At 43.0% G+C, this 11,695-nt stretch overlaps 2 protein-coding genes across 3 annotated transcripts in view; one reads left to right on the plus strand and one right to left on the minus strand.

The window, feature by feature from the left end:
• UBE2D1 (ubiquitin conjugating enzyme E2 D1) overlaps positions 1–1,190 on the minus strand; it is a 28,875-nt gene extending 27,685 nt beyond the window's left edge. The window contains exon 1 of the mRNA XM_088670273.1: positions 1,068–1,190. Coding sequence (XP_088526399.1) covers positions 1,068–1,190 — 123 coding nt within the window. The remainder of the gene's footprint in view (positions 1–1,067) is intronic.
• CISD1 (CDGSH iron sulfur domain 1) lies at positions 652–7,279 on the plus strand. 2 transcript variants are annotated; one of them, XM_060274885.2, is made up of 3 exons: positions 652–2,429; positions 5,144–5,349; positions 6,870–7,279. In XM_060274885.2, exons 1-3 carry the CDS (start codon positions 2,390–2,392, stop codon positions 6,957–6,959), a joined length of 336 nt encoding a protein of 111 aa, XP_060130868.1. In that variant the 5' UTR covers positions 652–2,389; the 3' UTR covers positions 6,960–7,279. The 2 variants fall into 2 exon arrangements, with proteins under 2 accessions (XP_060130868.1, XP_034994403.1); XM_035138512.3 differs by having other exon boundaries at positions 652–722.
• Positions 7,280–11,695: the final 4,416 nt, after the last annotated feature.

Consider the following 11,695-nt stretch of genomic DNA (forward strand, 5'->3'; position numbering starts at 1 on the left):
AGTAGGTGGACCTGGAACCAACTCTGCAAGGGCAACACCAAGACCAGGCACCCCCAAACTGTGGCCTCCCATGATCCCTAGCTAACAGGACCAGTGGTCAGGGATGATGGGAATTGTAGTCCAAAACATCTGGAGGGCCGAAGTTTGGGGATGCCTGACCAAGACTGAGGAGGAGGAGGAGGAGGAGGAGGAGGAGCTGGCAGGCAGCAGCATCTCCTGCAAGCAGGAAGGCAGGCGCTTCGGTTGGTGGCGCAGTGCCCTCTTTGCCCCAGTGCACCGTCGTCCCCTTTGGCACGTGTCGCCCAAATCGTTTCCAGCTTATTTATTCAGCTGCTTCTCGCATTTGCAGCATTTATTCTCAGGGTGGCATTGACTGTTCTTCCTCCTTCCCCTCCCTTTTAATCCTCCCGACGACCCCCCGGTCTCTAAATCTCCTCCAGCCGCAGTCGGTATCACCCCCCCGATCTCTCTCTACCCATCGCGGCCGCCCTTCCTGCTAGAGCCGCGCTTGGGGGTTTGCAACGCTTGCCCCGCCCCTTGAAGCAGAGAGGCCGCCCCCGGCCGGCGCCATGTTATAAGCCCTGGCGCGCAGGCGCGTCGCCGCCGGGTGTCACTTCCCTCGCCCCGCCTCGCGCGCCCTACGCCGGAGCCTCAGAGGGTGGCCGCGCGGTGTGCGTCCGGGGCTGCAGTCATGGGGCTCGGGTCGAATTCTTCCGTGAGGGGTAAGAGCTTGCAAGGTCGCGGGATGGCAGCGGCGGCCTTGCAAGGGTGTGCATGTAGTGGGGCGGGTTATGTAGGGCTTCTCCTTAGTTCCCTAGCAATTCTTTCCTCCCTTTTACCCGTGTTGCCAACCGAGAGAGAGACCTGTTACCTTAGCGCGGGGCCCTGTGCTAAAAACAGGCGCATCTTCACCGCCGGGGAAAGAGAGAAAAGGCTCCGGGAATGCGGCGCCTAAAACGAGGCGGGGCATAGTCTTAAAAAAAAAAACTTTAAAAAAAACTGTGATAGGGGGCGAGCAGTTTTGCACCTGCGACCTCTGCAGCTCCCCTGGGCTTTTTTGCATTGACCTTCAGCAGTTCTTTCCCCTCCAGGGCTCCTCTCGCCTCGCAGGTCGCCGCTGTGGAGCGTTGCGCTGCGCAGCAGCAGCAGCGATGCCCCGAGGCTTCTTCATCCTTCCCTCCTCGGCTCATCTTAGCAGGCGTTGGGCAAGCGCTCGCCTTTCTCCCTGCCGCACCTGTTTGCTTCGCGGGAGCCCTCGGGCGCCGCGCACTTCCGACAGTCGGCCTTCCTTGCCTGGCCCTGACCTCTGCCTCTCCCGCTTGCTTCTGCGCGGAGAACAAAGGAACTCGTGACTGCGCTGCAAATGCCAAGCATTTCGGCTGCTGGAATTGTTGTCTCGGGTCTTTAAGCTAAGGCACCGCGTTCCTAGCCGGAATTTGGCTCTTTTTAGAAGGGGGCGTGGTGAAGCTCGGCCTCTTAACTGTTAGTGGTTGACGCCCTTGAAGCTCTTCCGCGGAAACCAGCGCCTTTAACTAATACCTTTGGGGATTAGTGGGGTAGTTTAGTGCTCCTGCTGGGGGGAAATGTAACTAGGTGTCGGTTTGAGAAAGGTTGCATTCAGGCTCCTGCTCCTAAGGGGAGAGGCTTCAGGGCTTCGTTTGCCTAAAAGTCGCACTTTTGATGTGAGGGCTGGCTTTTTGGTCAGTAGTGAGCAGAGGGCACTTGGCACATAATCAGAGACTGGCTGGGATTCTCCCCTGTTTTTACTTGTAAGACTTAGCAAACCAACATCAACTAAGATCTTTGGGTGCAGATTGCTAATACATATTTTGGAGAACTATTGCCAGCTCTGAGAAGAGGAAAATATTCTAAAGGGACCTAACTGTTCTTTGATCCTGGATAAGTAACAATCTTTCACGTTCCAGGATCTGTAAAGCAGAACTTTCATCTTGTGATGAAAACAGGATAAAGCAGTCAGGTGCTGTACAACAACACTAAATAAAGCACTATTGCTGTAAAAACTGTTTTCAGTATTTGTGTTATTCCCTACTTCATTTCAAGTCTCTCAATTTCAGGCCTTAGTTTCTGGGCATTCACATATCTAACAACACCTGATGCTCACCCAGAGTTGTAATTTTTTTGTAGGTGTCTCTGTCCAGCATTTTAGGCAGGTGCGTGTAGGGATCCTGGCAGCACATACGTTATATAGCTCATTCCTTTTGTATATGATATTCTGTACATTCACCATAGCTGCTGATCACCCATTTTCCTTGCGCCCTACAGTGCTCTTGGTGGAACACTCCATCTTCCACTTATGTGAGTTAAGTGAAATAGTTGGAAGCAGAATACTCTTGCCATATTTAATTTATCTTGGTCTGCGTTCCCTACTATGGTTTATATGTTCCTGTGGCACAGGTGCAGCCTTGCAGGTATGTAGTTAGACCCCCTAACTTTCAACAAGTACAGGGCACCTGAAAGGTGCAAGCTTCTTTTTGTGATGTGTTGGTCCATGCTTTCCTGTGTTCTGTCTGACATGAACAGGTTGGATCTCATGAGTGTGTAGTTATATACTGTATAGCTTTTGTTGTATTGACATGTGTGGGCATGGAGTGTGAGCTGTTTGCCCTATTGAACTTGGAAATAAAACTCTGCACCAAGGACTTTCACCTACTCGTGTTTCTCCGAAAATAAGACACCGTCTCATATTTATTTTTCCTCAAAAAAACCCACTATGGCTTATTTTCAGGGTATGGCTTATATTCCTTGAATGCGTAAAAATCCTGCTAAGGCTTATTTTATGGCTACGTCTTGTTTTTTGGAGAAACGGTATATACAAAAAGATTCAGCAGCAGCTGTGTTGCTCCACTACAGTTGGTTAAAATGAGAGCATAGTGTAATAGTTCTATAAGGCTTGCTAGATATTGACGGTAAGAACTTTACAGTTTCTTTACAGAACTCTAGGCAGGCAGAGAGAAAGAAGAGGGAGTAAATAAAATATTCTCAGAGCTTAGTCTTATTCTCTGCTCAGCATAAAATGTCTCTGGTTGTGTGATACGATTTTTCCAGACAATTTTTATAGAGAAAATTCTTCTGTAAATTTGGGTAAATTGCAAATGAGAAAATCTTTCATTTGCTTTAGTAAATTTTCTGATGTCCCAGATCTAGAGAATAACCTAATTCAACATGCTTATTTTACTTTTATTTAGTAGACAAAGCTAAAAACTCTGAAACTTCTAAGTTTGGTTAATGGCATCTATTCTTTATTACTAATGAGCTTCTGGAATGGAACATTTTCTGCAGAAAAATAACTGGGTGTGCTCAAAACGTTTTGGTTCTAACTGTAATCAGTCTTCCTAAAACACTGCCTTCATACTGCGCTCACACATTGTAAACACAACTTTCTACCATGTCTTCGCTAACAACTTTATCTCTTCCCACCTCCCTTCATTTAATACTGAGCTTGAGAAGAATTATGTGATGATACAGTACTGCAAAAGTAGCCCACTGCTGGTTTTTGTTCTTAAGCTGGTCCTGATAAGTGTTATGGACTTGCACATAGGTGATAGGGACAAGTTGGTGGAGCTCAAGCTTCCTACTCTCTGGAATATTTTTTGGTCTGCCTGGAAGCCCTGCTGAAGCTTCTCGGGTAAATATTTTGGTTGTGTTGACTGCCATCCTTGCTTTAGTGCAGGGGTGGAGAACTTCCAGCTGGCGAGCCTGATTAGGCCTGCCAGGCATCCTCATTTGGCCTGTGAGACCATTTTGGCCAAGCTGCAGAAACTTTCTCTGTACCTGATGCTGTGCATGATGTCAGGTGCAGGGCAGGTAAAAACCTGGTTTAGCTGAAAGTGTGTTTATTTGCACTGCTGATCAGACCTTGAAAGGAACTTTTGAAAATCCAATAATTGGCTGATTGTCAGAAGCCCCTTTCAAAGCCCTGCACAAAATAGTGTTTCGAGAAAGGGTTCTGAAGACCATCCCTAGGCAAAAAAGGCCAGTGGACCTCATTGTGACATCAGCTGATTGACAGATGGGGAGATAACAATCTGGCCTGCTGGGCTAAAAAAAATTCCTACTCCAACTTCAGGGGAACTCCTGATTCAACGTAATGCCTTCTGTTGAAATAACAGTGTGGACAAGGTATAAAGTATTATTGCACAAGATTGCATCTTCAGTGTTGCTAGTTCAAACACACAAATCCCAATGCGGTCAGTGGGGTTTTTAGAATTTTTAATTGGGAAATATTTCCTTGTTTGCAAAGTTAATCACCTCTGGTTAGCCTGGAAGCTAGTAACCTGTATTGTTTGTGTCAATGATTGTGATTGAATAGGTTGACTTCTCTTTCCTCAACAGAGCACTAGATTAATAATAAATAAATGTACTGATGACCTTATTTTTACCTGCCAGAAAATATTGGAATTCCTCTTCTTATGAGAACTCTTTCCATATCATCTTGTCTCATTATGTAGTTCTATGTAACTCTCTTTAGATTCAACTCACCGGGTACTTGTTTCTAGTTTTGGGATTCCTTAAAGTCATGTGTTAACTACATTTTTGACCTTTTGCAAACAGTATTTACTTGGAAATGGTTAGGCCCTGAGTTGCATAGGGAGGGGGAAGAAGTCTTGAGGGTTAATTATTTCCTTGAGACGTGAAACACAATTTATAGAATTCTAAAGTTTCTTCACTCCTTCTACTGGGTCTACACAAAAAGAAATGAAGTGGGTCCTTTCCATGAGTGTCAGAACAAAGACTAAAACTACAATTGTTCCCTTTAGCTGGGAACAAGCTCAGTTTGAACTTTATCAAACTCATCACTTGGTACTCAGTGTACGCAGTGTGGGAACACAGATTAAGCTGTACTAAATGCTATGAACTGTATGAGGAGAAAATGAAAATTCTGTCAGACAGTAACTTCTCAGCACCAAAAAAATCCTTCCAGTAGCACCTTAGAGACCAACTAAGCATGCACACGAAAGCTCATAACTATGACAAACTTAGTTGGTCTCTAAGGTGCTACTGGAAGGGTTGTTTTGACTGCATCAGACCAACACGGCTACCTACCTGTAACTTCTCAGCACCAGTTTGCACAAAAGTAGCTTAGTGAGTGGTCTTTAACCATTTCTCCATATTTCTGTTTCAGTTGAATGGATTGCAGCCGTTACGTTTGCTGCTGGAGCGGCAGCCATTGGATATCTTGCTTACAAAAAATTTATCAGCAAGGACAGATGCTGTAATGGGATGGTAAATCTCCATATCCAGAAAGATAACCCAAAGGTAGTTCATGCATTTGATATGGAAGATTTGGGGGAGAAAGCTGTGTACTGCCGGTGTTGGAGGTCTAAGAAGGTAAGAGAAGAAAATGGCAAATATCTTGTAACTTTTAAATTACAAATTAGCTGAACCCTCCACAGACAAAGTACTTTTAGTTCATCACGAAGAATCAGAAGGAATAACTGAATTAGAAACAGCCGTTGAAGGAAAGTCCTATAATCGGCTATTTCTAGAATCAAAGCAATTTTCCATATAAGGAAGGTTTCCTCCTGAGAGCATGTAACATAAGAGTAAACACCATTGAATATTGATGTTTAAGCATTCATATTTTAAAAGACAACTGAGAGGGGTAGGTTATAGTGGGGAAAAGAAATATTGCAACAGTGGAATAGGTTGTTCAATGTTAGAAGCAAAAAAAATTATAGTGTAAGTTGTAACAGTGGTTGTATAATAGAGCAGAAATGTTGATCAAATATGTTGAAATACTTTGATCCTGTCCTTGTTTTCAAGGCCAAATGTTGATACTAGTCCTCAGACAAATGCATTTTATTTATACCGGGTTTCTCATATTATAAGACATGTCTTATATTTATTTTTTCCTCAAAAAAAACCACTATGGCTTATTTTCAAGGGATGTCTTATTTTTTTCCTCCTCCTCCTGCCACGGCTGGCATTGCTGCTGCGCCTATCACTATGTCTTATTTTCGGGGTATGGCTTATATTCCTTGAATGCTTAAAATCCTGCTATGGCTTATTTTATGGGTATGTCTTAAAATATGAGAAACAGGGTAATGGTAGGAATTGAAAAATTGCACTTTTTTTGATGGTCCTGTGAATGCAAGCATTTTTGCGAACCAGGCAGATTGACCCTGCTCCCCCCCCACAAATGTGCTGTTTTGGGGGATTCTCCTGACTCTCCAGAATGGATTTTGGGGGAGGGGAGGAGAGGAGAGGGTAGAAGCCCCATTGCTGGCTTCTGCTAGTGCAGTGGGTTAGTTGAATCTAGCTCTAAGTTTAGTACTGACAAGTATTCTATCATATCAGCACAGGAACTGTGATACCTTCTGATGGCCTACTAAATTACTAGATGGTAGCATAGCCAAATTTCTTCAGCATTGGCTGTAAACAGCATTTAACTCTAGACCATGGTTTGTATTAATCATGGTTTGCTTAGCCAACCATGTGTTGATTTCACAGTTAAGAAAATACACGGTTACTTAGTTCTCCAAAGTGCAACTTGTTTTCCAGCTGTGCTGATTTTATGGCCCTGTAGTTTGGCAGGTACCTGGGAAGGAATAGTAAAACAAACCATGGTTAAGCAAGGCCGTTGGGTTGAGAAATGATGCCAACCATACTCTTTAAAAACTGTGATTCATAAGCCAACTACAAACCATAGCATTACATTCTGATTTTCTTGCCAGAAAATAAATTATGGCTACCCACTGGGCTGGATTCAGATTTTCAAGTCAACAATACTTGGGCTAAACAAACCATGACTTGGTATAAATCAGGCCACTCTTAGGTTTCCTTGTTGTTTGTGAATTGTTATTTGCTATATATAAACAAATAAATTTAAGGCATTTTTTCCTCCCCAGTTTCCATTATGCGATGGGTCTCATACAAACCATAATGATGAAACGGGAGACAATGTGGGACCTCTGATCATCAAGAGAAAAGATGCATAAATGATGAATGATCTGGACACCGCACAACCATATTGCAGTGTTTTCTGCTCACTTGTAATTGGTGTAAAATTGAGGTCTTAAGTCATTTCACTGGATTTTTAGATGTGTGGTATACAGTATGCTGCAACTGATGTATGGTAATTCATGGTGTTTGCCTTGCTTAAACACTACAATGTATGTTAGGAATGAATACTTGTGACCTTGCCTTTGTTTTGTCTTGTAAAATGTACATTCTCATTAAGTGTATTAAAAAAAGACCTTTAGAATGTACTCGGAACTATGTATGGGAAGAATAATACATTAAATTATTTTCAAATAAACTGTTGTAAGCTGTCTTTATTGTTCACATCCCCAAGCAATATAACAATGAAATGACTCTTTTTAGTTAATTTTTTAAAAACCAAGTGGCATATTTCTTCACCTACTTCAAACATGGTGTGTTAGGAATAGGGCTTCAAAATGTAATGAAAGCATTAAAAAAATGACTAAGCATTTTTTCCATGCAAAATTATGTCAGCTTAAAGCATAAGCCTATACACGTCTACTCAGAAATTTATTGATTAATTGCATCTTATTTCCCAGTAGGTGGGTATAACATTGGATCCATAATGCAGAGTAATCATACAGTGGTAGTGGTGGGAAATTGCATGGCAGAAGAACTACCATTTCCAAGCCCTGCTGCTTGCTTTTACAGCAGAAGGTGAAGGAGGTGCTTTTCCTGTGCCCCCAGGTTGTTTTTTTCAACAGGAAGGGAAATTACACTGCCTCCAGGGCTGGCATAGATTTTGTCCCTTTTCAGGGGTGTGTCGGGGAAATGAAGTGGCTTTTCATTCTGCCCCGGCACACTTATTTTTGGCCTCTTTGCCAACAAAATAGGTATTTCCTCTGCCACACTGCAGAATCCTCCACTTAGGGAGCATATAATGCCAATCCTGGCCCGACTGCACTGGCTGCCAATTAATTTCTGGGCCCAATTCAAAATGCTGGTTTTGACCTATAAAAGCCTTAAATGACCCAGGAACGCAATACCCCAAGAACTGCCTCTCCCCATATGAACTGACCCCACAATCATCATCTGAGACCCTTCTTCATGTGTCATCTACAGAAGATGTCTGGAGGGTGGCAACAAGAGAATGGGTTTTATCTGTAGTGGCTCCCCACCATAGCTGCCAAGTTATCCCCTTTTGTACAGGGATTTTCCCTTATGCTGAATAGGCTTCCTCGCGAGAAAAGCGAAAACTTGGCAGCTATGCTCCCCACTTGTGGAATGCTCTCCCCAGGGAAACTCATGTGGCATCTTCATTATATATGAAAAACATTCCTCTTCACCCAGGTCTTTGGCTAATTAAACAATCTATGGCTTTTAAAATGTGTTTGTGTGTGGCAGGGGAATTTTTTTTGGTTGTTACTATGGTATGCATTTTTGTGTTTTTATATATTGTAAACCGCCCTGTGATCCTCGGATAAAGGGCAGTATAGAAATTTAATAAAAACAAATAAACTGATAACTGTACCCCTAGGCAGAGGTCAATTAAATGTACTACACAAGAATGGCGGTGATGTACTAATGTATTACAAAAAGCAGGTTGAGTAAAATAAGGTCGCTTGCAGGATTTTTACATTTAAGTCTAGAAAAGTTGCAGACCATTCCAGGTGAGAGAATTCTATTTGCACAAGGTGGCATTATTTGGAATGCAGTTTTTAAAGCTATCAGTTCCGCATTGAGAAGGTGGCTAGCCAGCCTAATGGGAAACACCCACTACCCATTTCCCTAACAGTTGCTCTAGGGCTCCAACCAGACTCCTTGGACTCTGAACTATTGCTCTCTGTCCTACCTGTGACTATTAGGTTTCAAGAGCAAGAAAGTTTCACTCCCAACATATAGCAGACCTTTAACAAAAATTATTCTGCTTAGTAAATAAATAAAATTTCTGGGACTGAGCTCTTGTTTTGCCCTGACTCTAACCCTTTATTTAGTTGTGGGCCCCTCTGTGCTCTGGAGGAAATAGTAAAGGCTTTTCTTTTCTTTTTGCAGTGCACAAGAGGGAAGGCATTAAACACTGAGAACTCTGAGTACCACAGATAGTGTGCGTCAGTATGAAACTGCTGAGTCTACAGCACAATTTGTTCACTGCTATTGGGCAGATATTACATGTAGCCTTTTCTTGCCAGTGTGTGACTCCTTTAACAACCTTGAGTTAAATTTATGAAGCTGAATAATTAAATCACGTCTAGTACTGCAAACCTTGTGAATAAATGGTTGCAGGCAGGCATTACTATTTGGCAGCAGCTAGGGTTTCAGCATTGTAGCAACTTCTGTTTGTGATAGAAGCTGCAGCATTACTAACAGACAACAAGGACTATTTCAGATGTTTTATATGCAGAAGCATTTTGTGTCCTGTCTTTCTGTTATGTTATGTTATCCCGGGGCGTTTACAGAAATTTTTTAAAAGATACTGAAACTGTAATTATGCAAATACAATCAAATAAAAAAGTTGAGAATCAAAAAAGAGCAAAAAGTAAAAATTGGTTTTACCTAACAAAACAATTGCCTAAACAAGACTTCTGAGGCTAGATCTGCCAGGATGAGTGGAGTTAGGATCCAGCTGATCAACTTAACTCCCTTAACCTGGCTCAGTCAGACATAGGCTGGCATATCTCCTCCATCCTGGCTCAGCAGAGCCTATTGGATCTTAAAGGTAAAGAGACCCCTGACCATTAGGTCCAGTGGTGACCGATTCGGGTTGTGACACTCATCTCGCATTATTGGCTGAGGGAGCTGGCGTACAGCTTCCAGGTCGTGGCCAGCATGACAAAGCCACTTCTGGCGAACCAGAGCAGCACACGGAAACACCATTTACCTTCCCACTGTAGCATACCTATTTATCTACTTGCCCTTTGATGTGCTTTCGAACTGCTAGGTTGGCAGGAGCTGGGACCAAGCAACGGGAGCTCACCCTGTCGCAGGGATTCAAACCAACGACCTTCTGATCGGCAAGCCCTAGGCTCAGTGGTTTAACCCACAGCGCCACCCACATCCCCTTAGATTGGATCTTAAGCCCATGTAAAGTCTGAAAAAGGGGTGTGGTGGGGGCACAACAGAAGGGAGTGAAACCTAGGCTGAATCCTAATCACATGCATGTTAGTTACGTGACCTAGGAATCTGGAGTAAATTAAGGCAACAAAAAGAGTGATGTAACTCAATTTAAAGGCTTGTTTTCCTTCTTCCAGGTTAGGGCAGTTCAGCCTGGTCCTGAATGACATTTGGATCTGGTGTACGTTTTCTGACTTAGTTTATGCTGGTTCAATTTATACCAGCTTCTTGTGTTTTAAGATTGCTCTTTGTGGTGAAAAGATGGTAAGGTGGAGTCCAGGCAAGGGAGTTCCACAGCTTGGGTGCTGTTAAAGGGAAGGGCAGTATTCCTGTCAAATACACCTCCTTGATAGGACAGGTTCTTTATGTATTTTGGTCCCAAGCCATTTATGGTTTTAAACATAATATGACTTACACAAATAAACTAATCGGTTAGTCATTGCAACTGGAGCAACAAAGTTATTGACATTAACCCTATATTCTGTTGGGGGTGGGGAATGATGTATCTCAGCATCCAATATCCATATCCAGGATTCATTGAGATCCTGCTGGGCCAAGGCTCTCACAAAACAGGAAATTGTTTATTAGGAAAATATGAAGATTTTAATCTGTTCCTGTTGACAGGCAAGTTTTTTGGGGGGGGAGTGGTTCCTTCTCAAACTGAGAGGAGATAATACCCTTTTCTCTTCCTATCTTCTGCTCTGGGTGTCCTGTTCAGTTTCCTAGCTACAAAGTCTCTGAATTTTATAGTGTCAGACTTGAGAACTGAACTCTTTATTAGGAAATGGAGATATATTACACATATGGAGCACAAGCTAGTAGAAGAAACTACCCATACTTCAATTGCCATATCTTAAATGCATACTTGTGGCATAGTTTCACATGTCATTCAAACTGATTTTACTCGCTATATTTCTATCCCTGTTCATCCAAGGAGCTAAGTGAAACACACAGTTCCCCCTCCCCTTTATCAGATCAACAACCCTGTGAAGGAGATTAGATGGAGATGAAGTGATTGGCCCAAGGTTATCTAGTGCGTTTCAAAGCTGAGTGGGGATTTTAATCACTCCTAGTTCAACACTCTAAACTATTCTCCCAGAGTGTCCCTTGGTTTATTGTGTGAACCTTTCCTCCATCTTGCCATCCCACCTGCAGAATCCCTGCTCTCTTGCAATATTACGGTGCTTAATGGGTCAAGTAGGAAATGGTGATATCAGGACTGTGAATTGGATGCTCTGCGGCTGCGTTACTAAACATCTTTACTCAAAGTAAGTCCGACGGGGTGTTTACAGCTTAGTAAGTGTGCATACCAGAAATGTATCCTCTAGCTGTCTAGCAGAAGTCTAAAGGCTTTTTTAAAAGGCTACCAGTGTGAGAAGAGAAACTTTGCTCAAAGTGAGACTTCATTGATGTCCTTCACTTTGAGCCTTATTTAAAATTTGGAGTAGGGGGCCAGTCCTGCCTCAAACTGAGTTTTGTCAGACCAGGGGTGGGGAACCTTTGATCCTCTATGTTGCTGAACTTCAGTTCCCATTACAGTATATCTAACAACTGACCATGCTAGGCTTGGGCTGATGAGAGCGGAGTTGGAGTCCACTGTGGCAGAGTTTAATTTGTAGCAGAACTTGTGGTTTATTACTAG

The sequence above is a fragment of the Zootoca vivipara genome, chromosome 5, assembly GCF_965207765.1.
Source record: "Zootoca vivipara chromosome 5, rZooViv2.hap1.1, whole genome shotgun sequence".
NCBI classification, from domain to species: Eukaryota; Metazoa; Chordata; class Lepidosauria; order Squamata; family Lacertidae; genus Zootoca; species Zootoca vivipara.

Coding starts and splice junctions, on each gene's coding strand:
- CISD1 (XM_060274885.2), top strand. CDS start 2,390: ATGGTTTATATGTTCCTGTGGCACAGGTGCAGCCTTGCAG. Junction 2,430..5,143: donor GCACAGGTGCAGCCTTGCAG/GTATGTAGTTAG, acceptor TTTCTGTTTCAG/TTGAATGGATTGCAGCCGTT. Junction 5,350..6,869: donor GGTGTTGGAGGTCTAAGAAG/GTAAGAGAAGAA, acceptor TTTCCTCCCCAG/TTTCCATTATGCGATGGGTC.